This window comes from Aedes aegypti, chromosome 2 (assembly GCF_002204515.2).
Source record: "Aedes aegypti strain LVP_AGWG chromosome 2, AaegL5.0 Primary Assembly, whole genome shotgun sequence".
In the NCBI taxonomy this organism is placed as follows: Eukaryota; Metazoa; Arthropoda; class Insecta; order Diptera; family Culicidae; genus Aedes; species Aedes aegypti.
The window spans coordinates 345,804,758-345,827,268 of NC_035108.1; the positions used below are offsets into that span (position 1 = coordinate 345,804,758).

The window sequence follows — 22,511 nt, forward strand, 5'->3', positions numbered from 1 at the left end:
TTTCAATAAAACGACCATAAAGAGTAAATTTGGTACCCAAGAGTAAGTAATCTAAACCAGTTTTGAACACGCTTATTACTTTACTTTTTTGCTGGTAGTAAAAAGATGGTGTATCAGCAAATTTGACCATAAGGAATAGATCACTAAGGTGACTCAGCGTCAGGAACTGATGGAATATTATTGATGTTTTTAAAAGCTCTACCTTAAGTTGAATAGTAAAGGATGCCAACATACAATTTGTTCATTAAATTTAGGATTTTTTTCATGCGAAAAATAATGCTTAAACTTGACGAACAGTTTTTCTTAGGAGTTTTTGCAAAAACTATTTAGTTCTTCAACCGAAAGCATTTTGTAAGTTTCTGTATTTTCATAACATTGTAGAATAATAGTTGAACGATACACAGAAAACCGTTTACGATTTCATCAATAAATAAAAAAGATATAGCATAAACAAGGTGTCCTCTTTATAAAATGAACAGTCCTTACAGATTGCCTATTCCGGTTAAAAGAGTCCACCTCAAAGGTGACCTCAAATTCATAGTTTTATAAAACTTTATGCTCACCGTGTCTAGAAATGATTGATTATAGGATCTAAATAAAATGCTTTATGCAGGTGATTTCATTTTTCTCTGAGATAACCTACACTGCCCATAACTGCATATTAGTAACATTCGACAAAAGTAGGCATTGAGTAAATGGAATGGGGCTCTGCACTGACGTTTACTGGCCTTGTTGTTTACTAATTTTATGAAGGAGTGAAAGAGTGAGACTGATTTCTGTGCAGAGCCCCATACCAAGTGTGCATTTTATGGCAATATGGGAGGAAACAAATATTTCTAAAAATTATCAGGAACTCAAAAGTGCTTATTTGAGGCTGATTTTTTGTACAACGCATATCGCATACTAGGTGAATTGTTAGAAAAAAATTCTGATAGAAATTTCATTGCTGTTGAATTACGAGACTCATTTTTAATCTCAATGTGACTGTTATGCAATTATAATTATCAATGTGACGAAACAACTTGGTATTTTTTTTTCGAATTTTCTAGAACAATCTCACAGATTTCAATAAGTTTATCGAAAGTATTTATCATTTGATGACTCTCCATGGTATTAACACCAATTTGTCAAAAATGTCGAATGTGACTGTTATGCAGTTATAGGCAGTACATGTCCTCGTGACTATGATTTTGATCGAGATTTGTTCTAAGTGTAACGTCTGTTTGTCTGTGCTTCGATTATTGATTGCTTGAACATCCCCCCTCAATCTAATAATCCAAGTTTCTCTCATAAATGAGACCTTCGTCAGTCCTTCGGTGAAAATTCTTGATAGAAATGTATATCGGCCGAAGAATATCCTTTTGAACACATTCACGGATGAAGTTGTATCGTATATCAATGTGCTTTAATCGCTTATAGTTCCGAGGTTTTTCTGCTACATTAATACAAGATTGATTACCTTCATACAATACAGTTGGTGCATCCAGTTCAAAGTCAAACTTCGGTAGCAAGTTTTGTATCCATATAGCTTCACAGGTAGAAACACATTAAGGTATTACAAATACATATAAAGGTATGAGGTATCTAAGGATTCTTTTCAGATGATTCCAGTTATTTTCTAACGGTTTTGCTTGAAAGCGACTGAAGAAATTAACAGTCGCACAAATATCTGGTCTGGACGAAATTGCTACAGAAGTTCAGGCAATCTAAATGTTCCTTGAATGGAGATTTTGTCAAAGTATCTGTATAAATATTTCTTCAAGCGGCATACTAGGTTACTTTCAGTCAGGGAAGCAATCGTCACCGTCAAATGGAAAAAGTCGTCGACGAAACTAATAGTAGTTTACGGAACAAGTTGCAGAATGATGATTTTTACAGCACGAGTAGTAAATTTATCCTACGAGGCTTGCCGAGTAGGATAATTACGACGAGTGCTGTAAAAATCGAGTTCTGCAACGAGTTACGTACAACATTTTTTGCAATTTTGTAGAAGACCACTTGAGGGTATCAGAAATTATATCAGAATGCATTCACCTTTCTTTTACAATTTCTGAAAAATTGTTGTGTAATGATTCATTACGCAACTCAAAACAGTTGCGTAATGAGAAAGCGTTGCGTAATGAATCATTACAGCACTGGTTTCAGTTAGGTAATGACTATTCCCGCACTCCATACTTCAGTGCAGGAAAGTAGGCCGTTTCATGTCAGATTGGCATGATGAAAAACAGCGTATTACGATGAGAAATTGCAAAAAAAAATAATCGTCATCGTCACTCAACCAGCGTTGGATGACGATTTGCTGCAGTTGTCCGCCACAAAGGCTCGGCGTCATGACGAACAAAGAAGCCTCCTTCGTTATGATCGAATATTCGTTCGGGAGCTCTGAGCCGACTAAAAATATGAACCGTGGCGTAGATAGATTATGAGCCTTTTTTGAAAAAATAAAACAAAAACAAAACAACAAAACGTGTCTGGAATTGATCAAACGAGCTTTGAATCGTCAACGTCACGCGCTTACCAACAGAGCTATTGATGAAGCTTGAGAAGTACGGGTTAAATTGCCAATACAATCAATTCTGGGATGGCATTCGCCGTTTTGTGCATAGCAAGCGAATAAACAATAAACGCCTCCTTCGTTTGAGAAAGGGGAGCGAACGGAATGAAGACAAAGTGGTTCGTTGACGATTTTAGATTGGCGTTCGTCGTGCATTCTTTCGTCGATGACGAGACGACGACCTGCCAGAGTTATTATACTGGATGACGATGTTTTTTTTTATTTCGTCATCGCACTGTGACGAGTCTGACGATTGCCTGCCCTGCTTTCAGTATCATATCCTTCAGATTATTTCATAAAAATTTCCTCCTCCCAATTGCCGTTCAAAAAAGCTGTTTATAACAATCAATGTTTCCATTCTCATCACGCTTGATTCGGTATACCCATTTGCAGTCCACAATGTTCCTATTAGTCGGCCGTAAGACCAGTTCCCTTGTTTCAGACTTCAGTAGTGATTCCATTTCATCGTCCATCGGCTTTCTCCAGAATTTCTTATCATCACGATTTGTTGAGTTCCACATAACCTGCAGCACTCAAAGCTAGCGCTGCTCAGCTTGCAACGCCATTTGGTAATCCTAATAGTTTTCTCTTGTCAGCATTCCAAATACGATAGCCGATATTCGCATATCCAACCATCACTTTCTTTTGAGATCCTGCGTCCAATTTGTCAGCAGTTGGGCCAAAAACACGTAGGTTGTCGACGTCCGGTTTTCGGTGATACCACATTTCATAGGGAGTTCTGAATTCTTGTAATGCAGCTACGATTTCCATGATACGCTGCTGTCAGCACGGCTTCACCTCACGTCACTTTTGGTAGACCCGCCTCCAGGATTAGAGAGCTTGATTTGTCCAACAACTTCCTATTAATCCTTTCGGCGTCTACATTTTGTTGTGGATTGAAGGGAACAGTAAACTCCAGTGAAATTCCTTTCTTGCGTCAAAAGTCTTGAAAATCAGAAGTGCTGTATTCTCCTCCGTAATCGTATCTTAGTCTGGCAATCTTGGTTCCGAAATAAGACCTTGATGGCTTAGCTTATTCTTCACCATGCCATGCGTCCCCAGTTTACGAATATTAGAGCTTCACTAACATGCCCAAAACGTCAGAGTCAAAGGGCGAAGTCATCAGTTTTCGCCATCATTGCATTCTGTTCGCAGCTTGGAAAATACACGTCCAACTTGTACAGAGTTCATGTGCCTGTTGCTAGAACTTGATTGTTCTTCACGATCGATACATTTCCGTTGACAAAAGTAACTTTCATGTCTTCTTGCTCCACTCTTCTAACGGAAAACAAACTACAGCTTGGGAACATACAATCACTTCTCGCTCATCAACATTTCGACTCTCGCCGTCCCAGCTAGATTCGTTCCTATCTATTCACCGCTTTTAGATCCTGCAATTCGAACAGTTTCCGGTAGTTTATGATACCTCTCAAAGTAGGCTTCCGAAGTCAGCATATGATTCGACGCACCTGAATCTATGTACCACTCAATTGGTTTTCCATCCTCAGAACTTCCGACAATTAATGCTTCTTCTTCACATGTGGCCAAAAACGCAATGTCTGCTTCCACGCCTATATTTGCTTTGTCTTTAGGTTCAAATTTGTATCGACGATTGTTCTGTTTGCTCTCTTCATTACGATTCTTCTCTTCCATCGCACATGTAGCACTTGAAGCTTCCTCCGCAAGAAAATATGACTCCCAAAACATCCTGGGACACCTTCTTTAGCGTATCCCACATTTCTTTAGAAGTAACCTTTTTTACGTATTCCAAATGATTCTCAGCAATCCGATTGATGACTTGCAGTTCCGATCCTTCTAGAGCCATTCTTCACGTTTAGCGATTTTCTCTATACAAACTTCCTCGGTGTCAGTTTTCCAAGCTCTCGCAAACGATTCTTCTTCGATTGATCGTATCACGCACTCTATTAAATTCCGCTATTCCCGCAAAAGCTTCATCCGAAACATCCAATTGTGAAAGTTGATTCCGTTGAACAGCCATTTCTTATCTTCACCGTCCATCTTGGAGCTTCCGTTCAGATGAAAAACTTTCCAGACTGCTTCTAGAATGTCGATTAGTGTTCAACCTTCCAAGTTTGTGTGTGGGCCCATAGCCTGACAATGGAACACGTATTTTGTGTTTGGAGGTTCATTAACGAATAGAGAAATTTTATTAATGGGTTATACTTCAAACGTCCTATCTACGATTATTGATTGCTTTAACAGATATACTATGCCCACGGAAATCAAAAAAAAATTCATAAGGATTAGATCCTGGACCGACCGGGAAACAAACCTAAACACCTTCCACATAGACGCAGAGTAAGGAAGGTCCCGATTTTACCTATGTATTCTTATTGTAATTGCAAAGTCATTAGGTTGAAGGTTATTAATTCATATGCTCATTGGGAAGTCTTGGATGATTCTCCAGAATGTTTGCTAAAATAATCATTGTAAAATTACCAAACGAGACCCTATCTCGGGTGGAGTCATTGGAGAATGTATGTAGAAATAATTGCAGGAATTATAGGAATTTTAGATCTAACTTATTTATGCAAATTTGCTGCTGAAATACAACAAATCCTACTCGTTGAATAGGTAGATTTGAGGTTAGGGAACGTTTTTTGAAGAAATTTCTGAAGATGAAGAAATCAAGGAATAGTATCAAGGTAAAGTGACCAGATATGTTTGGCTTCAATGCGGGACACAATTTGTAAACTTCTGATTATTGGCGTATAAATTGAAACATATTGAATAAACATTTTCTTAATATATATTTTTGAAATCAATTTTCAACTTATCAATATGTCAGTTTTGCACTTTTGCGCAAACATCCACAAATTCTAGTGGGATTTTCATAACTTGTCGCGAAAGAGTTTTTAAAAAATAACAAAATAAGTATGAATTTAGATCTGAATTACCTGGTAGAGAAATATTGTAGTAAAAATTTATAGTGTTTCGAACTGAATCTTAGTTAAATTCTAGACTGAATATAATCTATGAAAGATTCTGAATCTAGAAGGATTTTGAGCAATACTCGATTTGTTAGTTTGCTCAACAAAACCTTAGCAGGAATCGAAAAAATATTGAAAATTCTAATTTCTATCAACATTATGTTAAGATTCCGACTATGAGTAAATCTGTGAATTCCATGATTTTCGATCAGACACCAAATAGTTACAGCAATGTTGAGTGCGACTAAAATTATGTTACAATTTTTGTTATCTCTACAATCCGGGACGTTTTCCGGGACGCTTGGTGATGCGGGATAGGCTGCTCAAATCCGGAACTGTCCCGCACAATCCGGGACATCTGGTCACTTCATATCAAGGGAATATTTGGAGCCTTAGGAATTTACGCAAGCACCCACTGCAGGGAGAAAATAAAAAAAAGTGACTATGTAGACCACAATGACACACTGTACCTTTTTCTATTTCTTGTTCTATCGTTATACCTAAACATATCTGATATGCAGTTTAGTGTTGTACACTAAGCCCAGGAAAGTCTAGGAAATTTACATTACTAAAAGATCCTGTATCGGCCGGGAATCGAACCTAGACACTTTCAGCATGGCTTTGCTTTGAGCGTTACCACTATGCTAAGGAAGGTCCAGAAAGGTTTTTCTGCAAACCGTTTTTATATAACATTTGAAATTAAAAATCGTGGTAATGTTTTGAACACAGCTACGTTTAAAAAAAATGAAGAAAGCTTCCTTCCGGGTTCAACGAGTTCATTGCCCATTAACAATTGAATTCGACCTCAACAGAACAACAACTGATAACAGTCGTATCAGTCACTAGTTATCATCGCTTTTTTTCGTAGCACGTTTAGCTAGTAGTTGCCCAAAGAATCTAATCATTCTTGGTTCGAAAAATTCCTCCAACTCATTCTCCACTATAATCAACGCATGTTCGCTCATCCAACAGTCAGATGAATCCCGCCGCAAAGCGGCACGCTATCCGCGTAATTATAACTTACCAGAACAGAATCCGCAACGTGTTGGCAATTAGCAGGGCCAGACAGACGTGCAGCGAGAAGCCCTCCGGATCCTGGGTTTTCTTGATCTGCTTGTACTGGGGCACGTACGGAAGCACTCCGCCGACGACCATAAACGAGGCGGACACATAGCCCACGACGTGGCCAACCGTCAGGCCCAGCTCGTCATTGATGATCCAATCCATGGTCTATCCGGTTCTAACACTATATACACACTCTCTTCGCCGAAAAGTTAACCGATTCCCTATCCCATCAGGGAACGAGAACCCAGGAACAGAGACGCTTCGTATCGATATTTCACGGTCACAGAGACTTTGGCCTCCCTAGAGCCAAACAAGGAAACACTGTTGGAAGCGACTTATTTGTAACTCCCGTTGTTGTTGTCACCGTCCGTCGTTGTCTCGGAATCACAAAGATTTGCTCAAGCACCCGCGAGGGCAGGTTGGAAGCAGCTGCACTCAATTTGCACTGGGATGACGACACTAGATCGCGGTTGAAGCTCTTTGTGTGCGATTATTCCTCCAAAGGCGCAGTCGAACGAACACAAAAACGGCAGCCTAATGAATGCACCAATAATAAATAATGAATATGCTACATATGAAAGCAGTTATTTACCATTACAATTTGTGAAAGGTTCCATAATTAAATTAGATTGCTCCATAAGTTCAGTGTTACCGGTAAATTAACGAATTATTAGACATAAGAATATGGCCCATAGAGAACAAATTGTACCCATAGTTCGCAAGCAATTTTCCTTAAAAAGTATTATTTTTATCTATGAAAAATCAAAGTGAATTAAATAGTCATTGAAACAGACGCAAAACGAACAACAAAAAAGCGCTCTTACAATCCTTTGTCCCAATTTTTGCGGATTGGAATACAATGTCGTGACAAACACAGGAGGTAAAATTGTTGCATTTTTTCAACTCGTGAATGATCAATTATTTTAAACCCAAAATCAAATTTGTTTCATGGTTGTTATTCGATAATGTAGCAATGTTAACAACAGGGAGAAAGTTCTCAAAAATTGATATGTAAAGTATAGAAAATCGTTACCCACGCGGTAAGCAATGATTGTCATATGCTGTTCAAGTTTTGACAAAATGTTGTCACGGAATGAAATTGTTGTAACAAAAACAGGAGAAGACAATTTCTTGGTGTTGGTTGACAATTGATTCACTGACTTGCAGTACGGGCTATGAAGACCTATAACGTGGATAGATCACCTTATTGTGCTGCGTTATGGGGTAAAAATTAGAGTTTTCAATCCCGGGAACATTCCCCGGGAAATGAGATTTCCCGGGATTCCCGTTTCCCGGGAAATGATTTCCTGTTTCCCGGGATTCCCGTATTTCCCGGATAGTTCTATTAAAAAAGGATTGACCATCCATTTTCAAACCAAAACTATCGTATAATTTACTTTTCATATCATTCTAACCAATGATCTTACTAGATCACTAGTTATGCTTCGATATTGATTTGTTGTTTTTTTTTTGTAATCTAATAATTGTTGCTAAAATGGATAGCTCTTTGACAATTTGTTTTTTTTTTTTCAAAATAGATTGTATGCTATACAAAATACAGGATTTTTCGAGGGATCATCCATGAATTGAGTATGCTTATAAAATTTTCTTGGATGTAACCGTTACATTTTCCATCGTTAGGCTTTAGTTGGTTTTTATTCTAGTGCTTGAAAGGTTTGATTTAATGTTGGTACAGGTCGGAATCGATTATTCGTTGTATCGATTTTTTTTTTCACTCCGGATAATCGAATCTTCCTAATAATCGAATCACTGAAAGACAAATTAAAATCTACATTAAAAGAACTTAAATATTATTTTTTTCGTTGTTTTATTTATTTAATGCAGTGGCGTAGCCAGAAGTTATTTCTAGGAACCTTAGGGGTCCTGGGAAGAAATTATTTTGACCGGCATACAAAAAACCTCTTTTTCAAATCCCCTTTTTTTACCTAATTCAAAGCTGCAAAACCATTCATATTGTATATTGCAATACCAAATTATCTCAAATTTATGCATAAAATCTCAAAAACAAAAATATCAAAGAACAAACTCTGGATAATCGAGTCTAAAAGTCCGGATAATCGAATCCCGGATAGGCGAGTCCTGTACATATTATTTGAACTTCATACGATTTGTCAAGAATCATCACATGGACTCAATATCATAATTTGTGTTGTTCTGAAGCCTAGCGTACACAACGTAATCAATAGATTTTTTTGAGAAACTTAAATAAATTACTTACAAAAAAAGAATGTAGGTACCATACAAGGTTACTGGTATAAAAAAATATAACAAAAAATACTAATAATTAAAAAAAACATCAAATTTGCTGTATTTTCACGTTTTTGAAAAATTCCCGGGAACCCGGGATTTCCCGGGAAATGACAAATTTATTTCCCGTTTCCCGGGAAATCAAATCCCGGGAAATTTGAAAACTCTAGTAAAAATCTACCAATGAACCCTAGTCAAACGAAAACAAAACATGATTTTTTAGTGTTCAAAGGAACACTGATTAGACCATGTTACATTTTAAACATTGTTTATAGGGACAGATCACGATTTCCCAGTTCCCGAGAATGATCTTCAGACAAAGAAAAAATGGATTAGTATTTAAGCATTTGTTTCTAATCTCTCTTTAATTTAGTTCTCTAGTTTGAAGAAGTAAGGACTGGGATTCTGATGCATGGACAATTTCGGTGTCAATTCTATTGACTTTATCAAGGAATCTTAACTGATTGAGGGGCTCGCTTTTGGAAATTGTGCTCTCACTCTTCGAAGCATATAAATAGCGGAAACTTTCAATAAGAAACCTTTCCTGCAATCAAGTTATGAATTACAACTACAATTTTAACATTTTTTTTACAATACACGTTTTTGTATCCTTCCATCACTTACATCATGTGTCATTCAGGCATAACGTGAATTACGTCCACAGTAATTTCCATTATGTTTAAGAGAATGTGCGACAGACTGAAACATGATAAAAATAGACGTACCATGACCCCACAGTTATGGATCAAATAGTGTGGAGTCCAACCTATAAAATTCAATAAAACGACATGGAAAACGTAAAATTGTAATTTAAAAGCACGAATTGAATCGTTTCACATTGGAACTTCGGTTAGTAAACTGTTTTGAGTGTAATATTTACATAGGATTGCATAAAAATTAAAAATTGCATCGGTTTCTGAAAACCATATTATGGATCAATTTTCATATTATGGATCAAATTGTGACATATTACGGATCAGTGCGCAAAATCAAGAGATTTTAAACTCAATGCATCTGTATTGCATGATTTGGTTAAAGTTAACAATGTGTCACATATTACTGAAAAAAATAGCATTGTTAGAGCTGGAAACAAGGGTAAAATGTCCTTTTTTGTGATATACTGCATTGTAGTAACTGAGGCATGAACTGTTTTCGCTCCACACTAAGTTTTCCACCCATTTTTGTCTGCTAAAAAATTAAATTTACCAACCTTGATGTTGTATTAGTTTTATCCTTAGCGCTATTGTCTCAAAATGTCTAATCCAATGCTTAAAATGGTAGAAATCTACATTCTTTGCTAGTGATCCATAACCGTGGTAAACAATCATTTCCTGGTCCATATTATGGATCACTAGTTAGAAGTGCTAATATTCGGGATTTAGAATCAACAATCAAGAAAACTGTTTTCTAAAGATGAGTTCACACTAAATCGAAGCGAGCGAGCATGTTTTATGCTATAACATATGAATTTTACCACTTATGGGAGCTTATGAATGCTGACGGCACTTCTTACAGAAAACGACCATATAATGATAGCTGTGTGGTACCAACTAAACATTTGTCAAATACACCGTTATTAAGCGGTTGAATGTTATGCTTAACTTTACAAATGCTAGAAGACAAATAGTATAACATGGGAAAAATATGTTTTACGTCAACTTTTATGTTTTGAGCGAGTTATCCGATGTTGAACGCCAAAGTGATCCGTCACTGTGGGTGATCCGTAACTGTGTGGGCATGGTACTTGCAAGTTGCAATGAAAGTTGAAAACATGAAAAAAAATGTTTGTCAGTAAAAACAATATGATTTTTCGAGCATTTTGTAAAAAGTTGTATAGAGTAGTTTTCAAAATGCTATTAATAAACTAATATTGCTTTCTTACAGAACTGATCATAAAAGTATAGGAAATACAAAATTTGTTCCTTTGATTTTAGGAGTTTTTGTGCCGGTTTATTCTATAACTCGATAATTCTATGAGTCGATGGTCCCTTGAACATCGAGTTATAGAGAGTCAACTGTACATCAAGATTTAAAAAAATAGAAACATAAAATTGCACTCTTAGATGGCCGGAGTGAAGTCAGACCGGATCAAGTGTTGTTAGAAAACCACTTCATTCAATTTCCTTCAGGTACTACTAAGATTTCTTTAGATCTTTTACGGACTTCCTAAGAAATCTCTTGTTTAGATCTTCTACGGATTTTCTAAGAAATCCCACATAAGTTAGCTCAGGAATTAATCCAATTTTTAAGGAAATCCTAGAGAAAACGATGATAAAATATCGTTTTCTCTAGGACTTCCTTAAATTTTTTTTAGAAAATCTTACAGAATTTAACCAATAATTTCTTCAGGAATTTTCTTGGAATTCCTTTAAAATTGTCGTTCAGGATTTCTTTGAGATTCCTCATAAATTTCTCTAAGAATACCTTGGACAATTATTCCAGAGATTTCTCCTAAGATTCCTTCATAGGATGTCTACTCGTTTACAGAAATTAAATTCCCTGATATTTCCAGGTTTTACAAAATAAATTTTTAAGAAATCGCTTTTTTCCAGATTTAAAGAAATACCCTAATTTTAGATACAAAGATAAACAAAAAAATACAAAATAATATTAATTCAATAGTTTTTCAAGCTTCCAGATTTTATAAACGCATTTTTCAATGATTTTCTCAATTCTCTCCTTCACGATTTTTTTTAAGAAATCCATCAAAGGATTTTGTTTTGGATATCACAAGAACACAACCTGTTTTTTTTTTCATATATGACCACAGAATTTTACTCAGAAATCATTAAGAATTTCTTAAAAGATTCTTCTAGATATTTTTCAAGAAAGTCCTAAGTCCTCCAAGATTCTATGCGGTGAATCTTCCATCGATTTTCCTGGGAAATCTTCCAAGACTTCTATTTAGAACTTCTTCAAAAATTCAACCAGAAGTTTCTCCAAAGATACCTCTGGAGATTAAAAGTAGAAAACGGATATCTCCAAGAATTATTCTGAGATTTCTTTAGAATTCCTATAGCATTTTTTAAGGATTATTCAAGAAACTCTTTAAATATTTGTCTTAGTATTCTTCCAGGATTTTTTCCAGGCATTTCTCCGTAGAAATGTGTATGATTTTTTTTAGAAATTTGAGAAAATATCAAAAAAAAAATCGAGTGGTTTTTCTAAAGCAAATTTTAAAGTAACCTCTGATGAAACTTGTGTGAGTTTTGAAGTCACTCTTTGTGAATATGTCTTACTAGAAGAACTCACATTGAGCATTTTTTTTTTTTCCGGTTAAATTGTTAGCATACCTAATTGAAAAAAAAACACATCGGGCAAAAGTCTGGATAATACCCTGCAGCATTTTCTGAAGGAACTCCAGGCAAAACATCTAACAGAATCCCTTGAAAAATGTGTAGGATGATTTACCAAGAAAATCTGTAGTGTTAATTAGTATGGAACCATAATGAACTTTTGTAGATTTCATGAGAATTTTTTTTTTGAGAAATGTTTGGAAGAACTGCAGTGGTAATTCTTCGATGAAATCATGGAGAAATTCCTAGAAAAAAAACTAGAGGAACTCAACTGAGATGTTCTTTATTCTCGAGGATTGTTTGGAGAAATTCTTTGGAGTTACCGTGGATGAAATGACATAGGGATCTTGTCGGGTTTCTTAAAAAAAACAGAACATATTTTCTAAAAACGAGCACTCTGGGATTGACCTTTGCAGATTTTCTTGTAAAAAATCTGTGACATTTTTTGGGAGATTTCATTTTGGGAGTAATATTTGTTTAATAATTATAATAACCTGTAATTAGGTTATATTTGTTTTATTTTTATTTTGTTTATCGTATATAAAAGTAACGTTGAATTACTCAATAATTTTAGGATCAAGTTTTGGAGAAATTTCCCAAGATATTTTTCCTAAAGCTTTTCCTCGAGAAATCTGTGATGAATATTTTGAAGAATAAGTTGAAAAGTCTCGTAACAGTCTGAAAGTTTTTCTAGAATATGCATATTTTTGCATCGGAATTCCCTGCATGCAAGATATGGAAAGAAGATACTTAGAAGCAACTTAGACTGGCCCAACTCAGTATGGGAGAAAAATAAAGTTGTATGATTCCACGGGGCATTCCTAGGGTTATTCTCTAGAATTAGAGGGAGACTTCCTGAAAATTTCAGCTCAGTTGGTCGTTCCATGAGCTGGCGCATTTGAATTGAAGCTAATATGGGATTTCTAGCTCAAACATATGGGAAATAACACATCATCTACTGTTTAGTTCAGGTAAATTGTTGATCGCGTTCAATTTAACCCAGAATGTAAAAAACACATCTTGATACCATAGCGAACAATATTGTAGAAGGTTGTATCATGATTAAAATTGATAAAGTTAGTGTACTATCTATCTGAAGTACATTTGTTAAGCTCATACAATGCTGCTTTGTATTTCTTCAACATAGTAACTAAGCGTATCATAGTCACCTATGACGCTAGGCGAGCTTCTGCACAACGCGCATGCATGTGATTGTGGGGGAGTGTTGATCTAAGCCTAATTTACAACAACTGAAATGTTAATGAAAATGACCATATATCCAGTTACAACCTACTACAAATATGTTCATTAGGGTATCAACTAGTGTATTTGCAATTCTGGGCTCAATTGAGGACGATCAACTAGTATACGGAACGAAACAGTGACATAGAGTCAATTTTAAATACATTTGAAACGAATATCCCATACAAACCTCAAATTGAATGCGCCAGCTGGAGCTACCAATTGAGTTGAAATTTTGGGAGAGCTTTTTTCTTACCCTATAGCACATATCTAGGGGGTGCCCCGTTGACTTTTACAACTTTTTTGTTTGAGGGACAGTCTAAAGCAACATATTAGAGTGAACGATTTCTAGTTACATCTTCATCGAAGATCTCATTGCTTGGTGAAATCCATTTTTTTGTTACTTACTTACTTATTTGGCTTTACATCAATTATCTTGATAAAGCCTCGCCAACAATATTTCGCCAATTCCCTCGGTTCATGGCCGCTTCTCTCCATCCTCGACTGTGACCCACGCTCTCCAGGTCCTGGTGTACCTGGTCAATCCACCTAGCTCGCTGCGCCCCACGCCTTCTTGTTCCGACCGGATTCGTGGCGAACACCATCTTTACAGGGTTGTTGTCCGGCATTCTTGCAACATGCCCTGCCCAGCGTATCCTTCCAGCTTTAGCTACCTTCACGATACTGGGTTCGCCGTAGAGTTGAGCGAGCTCGTGGTTCATCCTTCGCCGCCACACGCCGTTCTCCTGCACGCCGCCGAAGATCGTCCTTAGCACTCGGCGTTCGAAAACCCCAAGAGCTTGCAAGTCCTCCTCGAGCATAGTCCACGCCTCATGCCCATAGAGGACTACCGGTCTTATGAGCGTTTTGTACATCGTGCATTTGGTGCGGGGGTGAATCTTTCTTGACCGCAGTTTCTTCTGGAGCCCATAGTAGGCACGACTTCCGCTGATGATGCGCCTTCGTATTTCCCGACTAACATTGTTGTCAGCCGTCAACAAGGATCCGAGGTAGACGAACTCGTCCACCACCTCGAAGGTATCCCCGTCTATCGTAACACTGCTTCCTAGGCGGGTCCTGTCGCGCTCAGTTCCGCCAACCAGCATGTACTTTGTTTTCGACGCATTCACCATTAGCCCGACTTTTGTTGCTTCGCGTTTCAGGCGGGTGAACAAATCTGCCACCGTTTCAAATTTTCTCCCAATAATATCCATGTCGTCCGCGAAGCAAACAAATTGTCCGGATCTCGTGAAAATCGTGCCTCGACTGTTAAGTCCGGCTCTCCGCATGACACCTTCAAGCGCAATATTGAACAACAGGCACGAAAGTCCGTCGCCCTGTCGTAGTCCCCGCCGAGACTCGAACGAACTGGAGTGTTCGCCCGAGATCTTCACGCAGTTTTGCACACCGTCCATCGTTGCTCTGATCGATCTTGTGAGCTTCCCGGGAAAGCTGTTCTCGTCCATGATTTTCCATAGCTCTATGCGGTCGATACTATCGTATGCCGCCTTGAAATCGATGAACAAATGGTGCGTAGGGACCTGGTACTCACGGCATTTCTGGAGGATTTGCCGCACGGAAAAGATCTGGTCCGTTGTCGAGCGGCCGTCGATGAAACCTGCTTGATAACTTCCCACGAACTCGTTTGCTATAGGTGATAGACGACGGAAGAGAATCTGGGATAGCACTTTATAGGCGGCGTTTAGGATGGTGATTGCACGATAATTTTCACACTCCAGTTTGTCGCCCTTTTTGTAGATAGGGCAAATAACGCCTTGCTTCCACTCCTCCGGTAGCTGTTCCGTTTCCCAGATTCTGACTATCAGCCGATGCAGACAAGCGGCCAACCTGTCCGGCCCATCTTGATGAGTTCGGCTCCGATACCATCCTTGCCAGCGGCTTTGTTGTTCTTGAGCTGTTGAATGGCATCCTTAACTTCCCCCATCGTGGGAGCTGGTTGATTTCCGCTGTCCGCTGTGCTGACGTAGCCATCGCCTTCGCTGTCCTGACCTTCTGTGCCTGTGTTCTCTGCGCCATTCAGGTGTTCATCGTAGTGCTGCTTCCACCTTTCGATCACCTCGCGTCCGTCCGTCAAGATGCTCCCATCCTTATCCCGGCACATCTCAGCTCGCGGCACGAAGCCTTTGCGGGATGTGTTGAGCTTCTGATAGAACTTCCGCGTTTCTCGAGAACGGTACAGCAACTCCATCTCTTGGCATTCCACCTCTTCCAGGCGGCGCTTTTTGTCCTGGAATAGGCGGGTTTGCTGTTTCCGCTTCAGTCTGTATCGTTCCACGTTTTGCCGCGTACCATGCTGCAGCATTGCAGCCCGCGCTGCATTCTTCTCCTCTAAAACCTCTTGGCACTCCTCGTCGAACCAATCGTTTCTTGAGCTCCGTTCCACATATCCGACAACGCTTTCGGCAGCGTCGTTAATGGCTGCTTTGACTGTCCTCCAGCAGTCCCCAAGAGGGGCCCTATCGAGCTCGCCCTCATCCGGCAACGCTACCTCAATATGCTGCGCGTACGCATTGGCGACATCCGGTTGTTTCAGCCGCTCGAGATTGTACCGCGGCGGGCGTCGGTACCGTACATTGTTGATGACGGATAGTTTTGGGCGCAGTTTCACCATCACCAGGTAGTGGTCGGAGTCAATGTTGGCGCCACGATAGGTTCTGACGTCGGTTATGTCGGAGAAGTGCCGTCCATCGATCAAAACGTGGTCGATTTGCGATTCTGTCTGCTGAGGTGATCTCCAGGTGTACCGATACGGGAGGCTGTGCTGGAAATAGGTGCTACGAATGGCCATGTTCTTGGAGGCGGCAAAATCTATCAGTCGTAGGCCGTTCTCGTTCGTCAGCCGGTGGGCGCTGAACTTTCCAATCGTCGGTCTGAACTCCTCCTCCTGGCCAACCTGAGCGTTCAAATCTCCTATGATGATCTTGACGTCGTGGCTTGGGCAGCGGTCGTACTCGCGTTCGAGCTGCGCGTAAAATGCGTCCTTGTCATCATCAGTGCTTCCGGAGTGTGGGCTATGCACGTTAATTATGCTGAAGTTAAAGAATCGGCCTTTGATTCTTAACTTGCACATTCGTTCATTGATCGGCCACCACCCGATCACGCGCCTTTGCATATCACCCATCACTATGAAAGCTGTTCCCAGCTCGCGTGTGTTGCCGCAGCTCTGGTAGATGGTATGATTACCTCTAAACGTTCGCACCAATGCTCCTGTCCAGCACACCTCCTGCAGCGCTACGATGTCGAAACCGCGGGTCTTCAGTACATCGGAGAGTATGCGAGTACTTCCAATGAAGTTGAGAGATTTGCAGTTCCACGTACCGAGTTTCCAATCGCTAGTCCATTTTCGTCGCTGTGGTCTTTGCCGATTGTTCCGGTCCGTATTCTCTCGTTGACGTTCCTGTGCTGATGTGTTTTTACGGCTGGCTCGCAGGGCCTGACACCAACCCCCTAGATTTCCGGAGGACCATTCCCCCTAAATGTTCGGAGGGCCATAGTGCGCAGTTTAGCTTAGAGTCCTTCTCTGGCACTCGGACGATGATCAGCCGCCCCTGACATGGGGAACAGACGCTGTTGTGAGCCGCTCCTAACGTGGAGTACAGACGCTCCAGGTTTGCAGAAGCAAACCCCCCCTTCCCTGTCAGCATACGACCAAAGTTCCCACCGGGGGTTGGTTACCCGATCTTCCCCAAGGTTACTCGTACCCCGGCCAGTACCACGAGGAGGTAGGGATAGGAGTTGCTGGGCAAGAGGCTAAGGACCGCACAAAGGGGTCTATTTTATTCCTGCAGGTACGCGAGGTACCAATGGTACGTCATGCCCAGCCATTTACCGCGCCTAGACATCAAAAGGGACGCAATTTTTTTACGAACATAAATGGTGAAGACACATGTTGGGAAATTCAACACAAGTTTTATTTCCGTGGCGGTTTTTTTTTGCATCGGCCAAGGAGGGGCAAGTCAACGGCGAAATGTCTGGAATGATTTTGACAGAAGTCTAATTTCAAGTTGGACTCCAAGAATTATCTAAGTTTCCATTTTATCATAACGCAATTGTATGTAAAGGTCGATACTGAAAACAATGTTCGGATAATTCTTAAATAATATGTGTTGGATAAAATAATACTTTGTATGGAGCATTGCTTCACAAACTATGGGTACAATTTGTGTTGTTTTTGGGTCATAATTTTACATTTATGTTGTATTCTAAAATTATTTGTTGGTACAATTTTTCACATTAAATTAGAAAAAATGTGGCTTCAGCGATTATCACCACTGATATTATTTATGGAACTATTTCTTTAATCAATGGACCTATATATAAATAGTAAAAAGCTTCATTTATCGAGGAGCTTAAATTCTTAATTTCTATTAAGAATTTCATTTTCTTACAATCGCAAAAACCTTTTGCCCACAAAAACAGCCTCTCCACTAGGCTTAACTCAAACGAAAGAAAAAACGGAGATAAGAATTAAATTACACCAACAGGAGGCAAATTGCCAGGCAGGCGAGCACGGAACACACTACGGGTCGGGATGTTTTGCGAATTAAGATCCGGGACTCTAGAAATGGATCGCACTCGTGAGTTTCTTCGATTTTTCGCTAATCTTTTCGGTACCGCAAATCAATCAATTTCAGCTTCTCTCGGATGTGGCTGGCAGGGAAAAACACTATTCTCGCTTGTATTCACGCAAACTATTTTCGATTCTTTTTCCTTCTTTCCACACTCCGGGAGGTTGCAACACAAACCGTAGGTATTCCCAAACACAGAACAATATTTTCACTTGATCCACCCAAAGCCAGCACCAGCCATTAGCCACTTATTTTCATGACAAAAACTACGCGAATCGATGCAAACCGGCCATATCATCGGACAAACACATTCCTCCAGAAGCCCACAACGGATCGCGTCTTTGCCGGGACAAAATTTTTCGGTGCAATTTCCACTATTCAAAATTCTTATGGACGATTTTCTTCTTCCTCACTCAAAGCACCACATCACAGAGTGCATCATCATCATCATCGTCGTCGCTCGCTAGAAAAAATCACACAACAAACCTCGGAGATTACTCTTCTTGAACTGTTGGCCGATTCGCGACTTCAGAGTTCACAATCCTCCGAGACACGGACGTCTCTCTCTGCTCCTCGCGAAACACAACGGTACTCTGACGGCAGGTTCGCGACGCAACTGCTACTAGAACACGCTTGAAGTCGTTCACACACGTTTGGCTTCAATTTGCGCTTGAAAATGTTATTGTAGAACAACACCAGATTTCAGAAAAACTTGCATTTTGTATCAAAAATGGCTAAAGTTTATTTCATTCAAAACGCCTTTGGACAGTTCATTGATTTATGTCGTTTTCGTTTTTAGGAACTGGGTCGGTGATCAACACATAAACAAACAAACGTCAAGCAAATTGTAGTTCGGTCGAACCTGAATCGGGTTGGGGTTGAAACTGTGATTCAGAACGGGTTGCGCCAGTTCCAACCTGGGTTCAAAAACGAATAAAGATTAATAAAAAATAATAATTCGTACGATCAATGCTGTGCAGCTTCATCGCCACATCGAGACAAATTTTATAAGCGTGATCAAGACGTCTAATCTTGAGAGCGTAGAAAACACCACAACGAGAGAGAAAAGCAATGTTATTATTTGTTTTTTGTTTAACGGGGAGGTACTAGCTGGGTGTGTTGACATTTGCTGAGATGTCATAGAATGCAGTACTAGTGCAAAATTGCACACACGCTAACTTGGGGTCTGTCTCATTTGCGTTGTTAAAATGAGTCCGAACTTAAATTTGACAGTTCAGAAATTATTTCCCCTCCAATTAATCAATGGACTGTCAAATTTAATTTTTGTCTGGTCCAATTCGCAATCGTTGTCGATTCAGGAAATTTCAAAACAAAATATTGTCGCACCGACACCAAACCGGACAGCGCACAACTCACACTCGCCGCACTTCGAAATCAAATGATTCAAGCGCGGCGCTGCATTCTAACGATTTTTTGTGAACACAGTGCACTAATCACATATTAGTGCGACGCTCAGACAATGAGAATTGAACATTTAAATAACGTGTTTGTCTTTCTTTATACCGGATTCACAACATCATCAAAAAAAAATCGTTTGAAGGAGAGTTTTTTCGTAATGGTTTACCATAATGTCATTAGTGTGAAAGAAGAGACCGTGAAATAAAGTTTTCTACGTTTGTACTATTGCATAGTCAGCGTGAGCGCAACATTTCTTAGGGCGAATATAGTTAATACCCTGAAGCCTGAATCGCTGCTGACAAGTAATTTATCGGCCTATCTTGATGCATGGGAAATTTCTGCAAGGAATCGATCAAGAAGGCGCTTTTTTCTGATCGCAGATTCTGTCAGTACAAATGGGAGTCGCTGTAGAAAATTTCTGCAAGGAATCGGCGACTTTAGCGATTCCTTTTCAGTAGCAAATCAGGCTTAAAGAGGAAAACAAACGTCAACGTTATACGTCTTGAAAATCTATCACTGCACGACACTTGCTGGATACAGTGAAAAGTTTTTCACAAAATATTTTTCAATTTGCGCAACAAAATTATTGCTTTTTTTAAATTTTCTAGGGAGTCTTACGTAAGATTTCATGTCCTCCCTCCCTCGAAAGAAATATTTTGAATGTTGATACACCCTCTCCCCCTAAAAGCCTTACGATTTATTCGAATGAATTATTAGTGTGGGATGAAATTCTGATTCTCAACCCAGCCCACTTTTCAGGTCCTGTTTGGGTACTATAACTGTGTAAAATTTCATCTCGATCGGTGAAACTATAATTTAGCGCAAGCCGTTAAAAGTTTGTAAGGGATTTACCTGGGAGGGAGAAACCGATACGAAATTTATGTACGTCATAGTGAGCCGAGATTCTGCTGTCACGAACTGTCACTGTGAGCCCGGATCTCAAACAATGGAAAAACTTGGAAAAAGTGCGTAATTGATCAAAACATTTTTTGGCATTTCATCAAATGTGACAAAAATCGATTGATAAGCTATTCATGCCTATTCAAAAGTAATGTCACGATAGCACCTTTTATTCTGATTGTATATAAAGTACTTAAATACGCATCATTTTACTTTTTCTAATAAAAACGAAAATGAAATGCATAGAAAACTTTGGCCCTTTTTCAATGTTTGTCCGAAAAGGTGGAAGGTACACAACAAAAGAAAACTAACGATTTTCATCAAGTCTGCCTTGATTGTCGTTGGCAAGCTGGAGTTTTCTTGCAGTTTGAAAAAAAAATCATGTCATATTTCGTGTGTAGTATCGGTGCCTCCCTCCCAGGGATTTACTATGGCAAAACTCACTTTTGCAAATAAAAATCGTCAGAGGACGCTCATTGACTTCTATGAAAAAAATTTGAACGCAGACCACGATATGTAATATTATGATGAAGAACATTATCGAAGACCACGAAGCACTTCAACTCTTGACAAAAGCAAAGTTTGAAACATCTATTTTTTAAATTTAGTTGTTTCAAACTGATAAATGCATTTGAAATAAACTAATAACATTGTTGTTTCTATCTTTGGTTTTAGTAAAATCTAACAATAATTCTGATAGTTTTAAACCAATTTGTCAGTTTATGTCAATTAAGTTATGGTTTATTTGTATCATTTATTAGGTTGTTTAGTTTTTGTTTGGATATCTGAGATTCAAACGAAAGCTTTATCAAACTAAACAAACTGTTACATTTTTCTTGGAAACCTCATGCATAAGATTTGAGTGATGCACATAACTCTTTTTTATCGTGTGACCCAGCTTTAATAAGGTAATAATCTTTTTTCAGACAATGAACGATGGATGCGAGCCTCATCAATGGTTTTGTGTAGGGTATTGAATGTCTCTCTGAATTGACTGATCTTTGTAACCAGCATTGCCAACCTTCCAGATTTGTCTGGAATATTCCTGATTTTTGAAGCCCCATTTTACAAAAATCTGGAAGATTCAGATTAAATTTGAAACGAATTTGTAAGGTTTTGTAAATAATTTGCAAGGTTTTCAATATACGAGATAAGCAAACCAGACTTTTCCAAACAAATTTTCAAAATCTTTCAGATTTTTGAAAAATTGACTTGGCATCCCTGTTTGTAACTTAACACTTCAGTCGTCGCGCTGTTGTATTTTGTACAATACTGTTGAAAAAACCTCGCTTTTCGTGCCCAACAGTAGCGTAGTGGTTCTGACGGTGGCAAACCGCGCGACGACTGGAAGGTTAAGGCTTGAAACGTAGGTAGTTATAATATAACCAATTAGGTAATTATAATACAACTGTTATAAATCGATACAAAAACAAACAAAAATTGTCTCCCACACAGGTTCTGATGATTTCCGCTTGCTAAATACTACCCAAAATATGGCGCTTCAAGCTCATGATGCTGATGACTAAGATCGCAGCACATTTTGAACGATCTAGTTCTATTGGACAAAAAATGCACTGTAATTATACAATATTTGAGCATGATAATGATAAACATATGATACCTCCCAATGAAACAAAAATAAGAACTGTCAAATGAAATAACCAAATTATTAGTTGTTGCTAACAAAATTTTTTTGAATTTAATTTGATTATCGCAAAACTATCAAAACAGTTTTTTAGTTTGTTTCAAACATGTGACATTGTGAAAGCAAACTATTTTTTTATTTGTGCAATATTCGACGTAGAATTTTGGTTGAAATAAACTAGATTTTGTTTGTTTGGGGTATGCAAAGACCTGGACTTATATGATCAAGATAGAGATTAATAAGTGATTTCGAAACTACGAGTTTTCACTCAAAAGAATGCCTAAAAACGAAAATGGATGTTATAATTGTTTTCAAAAATTTATCCGGATTGGCATCAAAAATTCCTCAAAGAGCCCCGACCAAACATTCGGACTTCTCGACAAAAATGTTTGAGGGCTATTCACCTGAAACTTTCCAGAAAGAGGAAAAAATCCCTACCTTTTAGGCCTTTCAATTTTAGTTGTAAATAGTGACTTTTTAGTTACCAGGTCAAAAGTGGCTCGCTAACAGCCCTGCAACTATTCCTTTTTGCCAACACAGACATTTTCTGATTGACCATCCGGATTGAACAACCTACACAAC

General features: G+C 38.8%; 1 protein-coding gene across 6 annotated transcripts in view; it reads right to left on the minus strand.

Annotated features, from left to right (window-relative positions):
* The window catches only part of LOC5569031 (PQ-loop repeat-containing protein 1), a 95,101-nt gene extending 76,542 nt beyond the window's left edge, over nucleotides 1-18,559 (minus strand). For 2 of the 6 annotated variants that reach the window (XM_021846181.1, XM_021846176.1), the window contains exons 1-2: nucleotides 17,874-18,557; nucleotides 6,530-7,104 (exon numbers count right to left, since the gene is read on the minus strand). In XM_021846181.1, the coding sequence (XP_021701873.1) occupies nucleotides 6,530-6,732 (203 nt within the window). In that variant the 5' untranslated portion in view covers nucleotides 6,733-7,104; nucleotides 17,874-18,557. Of the gene's footprint in view, nucleotides 1-6,529; nucleotides 7,105-17,785 lie in introns of all 6 variants that reach the window. The other 4 variants (XM_021846180.1, XM_021846179.1, XM_021846178.1 and 1 more) reach the window with 4 other exon arrangements.
* Between the last annotated feature and the right edge of the window lie 3,952 nt (nucleotides 18,560-22,511).